At 39.8% G+C, this 2,931-nt stretch overlaps 1 protein-coding gene across 1 annotated transcript in view; it reads right to left on the bottom strand.

The window, feature by feature from the left end:
* The window catches only part of LOC118336532 (SH3 domain-binding protein 5-like), a 29,412-nt gene that overhangs the window by 4,261 nt on the left and 22,220 nt on the right, over positions 1-2,931 (bottom strand). Inside the window, exon 4 of the mRNA XM_035673201.1 lies at positions 2,683-2,813. Within this exon, the coding sequence (XP_035529094.1) occupies positions 2,683-2,813 (131 nt within the window). The remainder of the gene's footprint in view (positions 1-2,682; positions 2,814-2,931) is intronic.

The following is a 2,931-nucleotide window of genomic DNA, read 5'->3' as shown; positions in this document are numbered from 1 at the left end:
TTACTGTGTGAAACATTTACTGTGGATCTGCTGGCAGAAATTGAATATAATATTTATAGGTATGTTTTCATTAGTGTAGAATCACCTGAATATAACATTTGTTGTGTTTTCTACTAGAATGAGACATTTTATCTACAGAGTAAGTGGGTCCTCTTCCACAGACTCCACCATGTTTCTACAGTAGCCCTGAATGGACAAACCAAACAATGGCCTCTAGACAGGGTCTTTCATGGTCACCATAGTTTCTCTTACACAATTTGAAGGGGACGATCGTCGACAGAGTTGCAATCTAAACTACACCAATAGATGCCACTAAATCCTACACACTGGTCCCTTAAGAGATAATAAAAGTTCAGAAACTTTAAGTGAAAACAACTGGTAGAATAGTAAGGCATAGGACATGAGTGTCTTTACTAACCTTCTTCTGGATTAATACTTTAATTACTTTACCTTTACTTTACTTTTTCAGACATGTTAGTAACTGTTCAGCTCATCTGTACATTGACTTTACTTCTGCCTCTGGAAAGCGTTGGATAACGGCAGGAGGCCTTCCACAGGCTCTGAGCAATAAGGTATACACATGGTTATTGAGGAAGGGTCTTATGTAACTTATCAGCACTGAAACTGAAGTTTTACTGAAAGTTGGGTACAGAAACGTAACCCTGAGCTCCCAACGTAATCTTACTCAACAGGGAAATTAACTTCTTGACAGCCCATTAATGGAAACGGCAAAAAATAATGGCATTGAGATTTGATGTCACCTTCTTGTGTGCAGGGCAGTTTAGAGATATTAAAGGTTCGAGTGTCCGTGGGCTTTCGGGCAGATGATTTACAGTTTTTATTTTCAATAGGTGATTAAAATATAAAATATAAGAAAAAAAACAAAAAAATGGAATCCATTTGCTGAGTGGTGTTTGAAACCTGAAACCCTGCAGTGCAAACAGTGTGTAGTTTAACAGTTTCTTTTTAAACTTGCGCAGAGGGAATGTGGCTGCTCATCTGCATTTTAAATACCAGCAGCATTTTCTGGGCTTCCTTTCAACTATGGTGAAAATTGCTTTTAATTATCAGTGGTTTTTTTCCCAAATGTGGGTATTTTTTCAGTCACAAATCTGTGTTTCACACTTTTTGCATCTTTATTTGTAAGGATGTATGTATTGTATAAGGATGGACATGTGATCTCTGAGAAATGCAAAAATACCTCGCCCAGTCATGCACAGAAATACTGAGAGACAATACTGCAGAGGGAAATTCTGTGCTTGTTTATTTATTATATTTCATTTCAGAGATATCACCTGGAACATGATTAATGCTGAGGTTTCACTATGACAACCGCATCATTGTGACATTATAGGAGGCATCACCGCGTGACAGATTTCCCCTCAAACACCTGACTGTTTGAAATAAAGCAGTTGGTTGTGGTTGTGGCTGAGTTTCACTGCTTTAGAGAGAAACCACTTTCAGCAGAATGGGGAAGAGCGACCGGCTCTTTAAAAAAAACGGCTCAGGTGCAAGTTAAAAAAATAAGACTTCAGACCACATCAGGGTTGAACAGATGGATTGGGCTTAACCTGTTCGGAAAGCCAGAAACCACATCGTCTGGTTTCATTGACGTCTGGTGGAGGGACAGAGAATGTCTGCTGCCGGACAGATTGATTGCTCTTATAATCAGTCCTGTGGGTGTAAGTGAGACACCCCCTGTAACAGATGACATTATGCTGATGGGGACTTCTTTGTCTGCAGCTCAACATTTGGCTAACGTCACCCACTAGCAGTCAGTCGCGGGCTGGCAGCTCGGCACCTCGCTGTGACCACATGCTGGTCCGGCAAAGAACACCATTAATGGCCAAATATAAAACCAGGCTGGAATATACTGCGGTATGAGTAATGTTCTGAGTATATATGAACTGTTTGAGGAGGTACTTTTAGTTCTAAATACACAAAATAGTACACTATACTGTTGATCTGCTAAGTATATAAAACCTGTGAACAGAATAATCATTCTTATACATTCTCTCAGTGGGTTTACTTCTAGTCAATTCAATTATTGTGAAATTAAAATATTTCCCATTTTTCTAGTCAAGGTTGAGAACCACTGCTCCAAAACACATTTGACAAAAATCTGACTATTTGACCTAAACTGTAGTCTTTAATGACATTAGCTTGAACAAAACACTCTAATCAGAATCATATGAAACTAAAAATACACAATGACACTAGCTTCTATTTGATACATAACCTCGTCTGCTAGTCCATATTTGATTATTAGTTAGCTAAGAAGCAGATTAGATTAAACAACAAGAACGCAGTTTCAGTCGAAATGATTAAATTAAGTCTGAACTTGAACTTGAATGTATGACGATATCTTACAGTCATTAAACGTTGCTGTCAGTCAAAGTACTATTTTGAGATAAAGCGGCATTATTTGTAAAAAAAGATTATGTGTTTATTTATGGTCAGAAATCTAGGACTTTCCCTTAAATCTTTCAACTTTATTCACTTTAACATTGTCCTAAAACTGCCAGAACAGCCACATTTTACGTAAGTACCACTGCTACCAGCTGTTTAGAGCTGCTGAGCTCCAATATGGCTGTCTGAGTGCATGTTAATCCTCTTTCCCTCCCTCTCTGCCGCATTAATGAGCAGTTACAGTAGCAGTCGGTGTGGTTGTTGAGCTCTTACTTGGACTTGTTGATGGCGCGTTTGAGTTTTTTCTCCAGCTGCTTCATGCGGCCGATTGCTGCCGTGTATTTGGCCGCCGTCTCCTTGTGCACCAGTTCGCTTCTCGTCTTAGTGTGCTCCGCCTCCATCACCTGTAACAGCCAATGAGAACTCACCGTCAGCCACGCACCGAGAAGGAGAAGATGGAAAAGAAGGAGGAAAAGAAGAAGAAACTGCCATTTCTGGTGTCAGCCCCCCCCCCCTCCTTAC

Source organism: Morone saxatilis, unplaced genomic scaffold, assembly GCF_004916995.1.
Source record: "Morone saxatilis isolate NCDOM2014 unplaced genomic scaffold, NCSU_SB_2.0 Contig24, whole genome shotgun sequence".
In the NCBI taxonomy this organism is placed as follows: Eukaryota; Metazoa; Chordata; class Actinopteri; family Moronidae; genus Morone; species Morone saxatilis.
The sequence above is the reverse complement of the archived record's forward strand: the minus strand, read 5'-3'. Positions and strand labels throughout refer to the sequence as shown.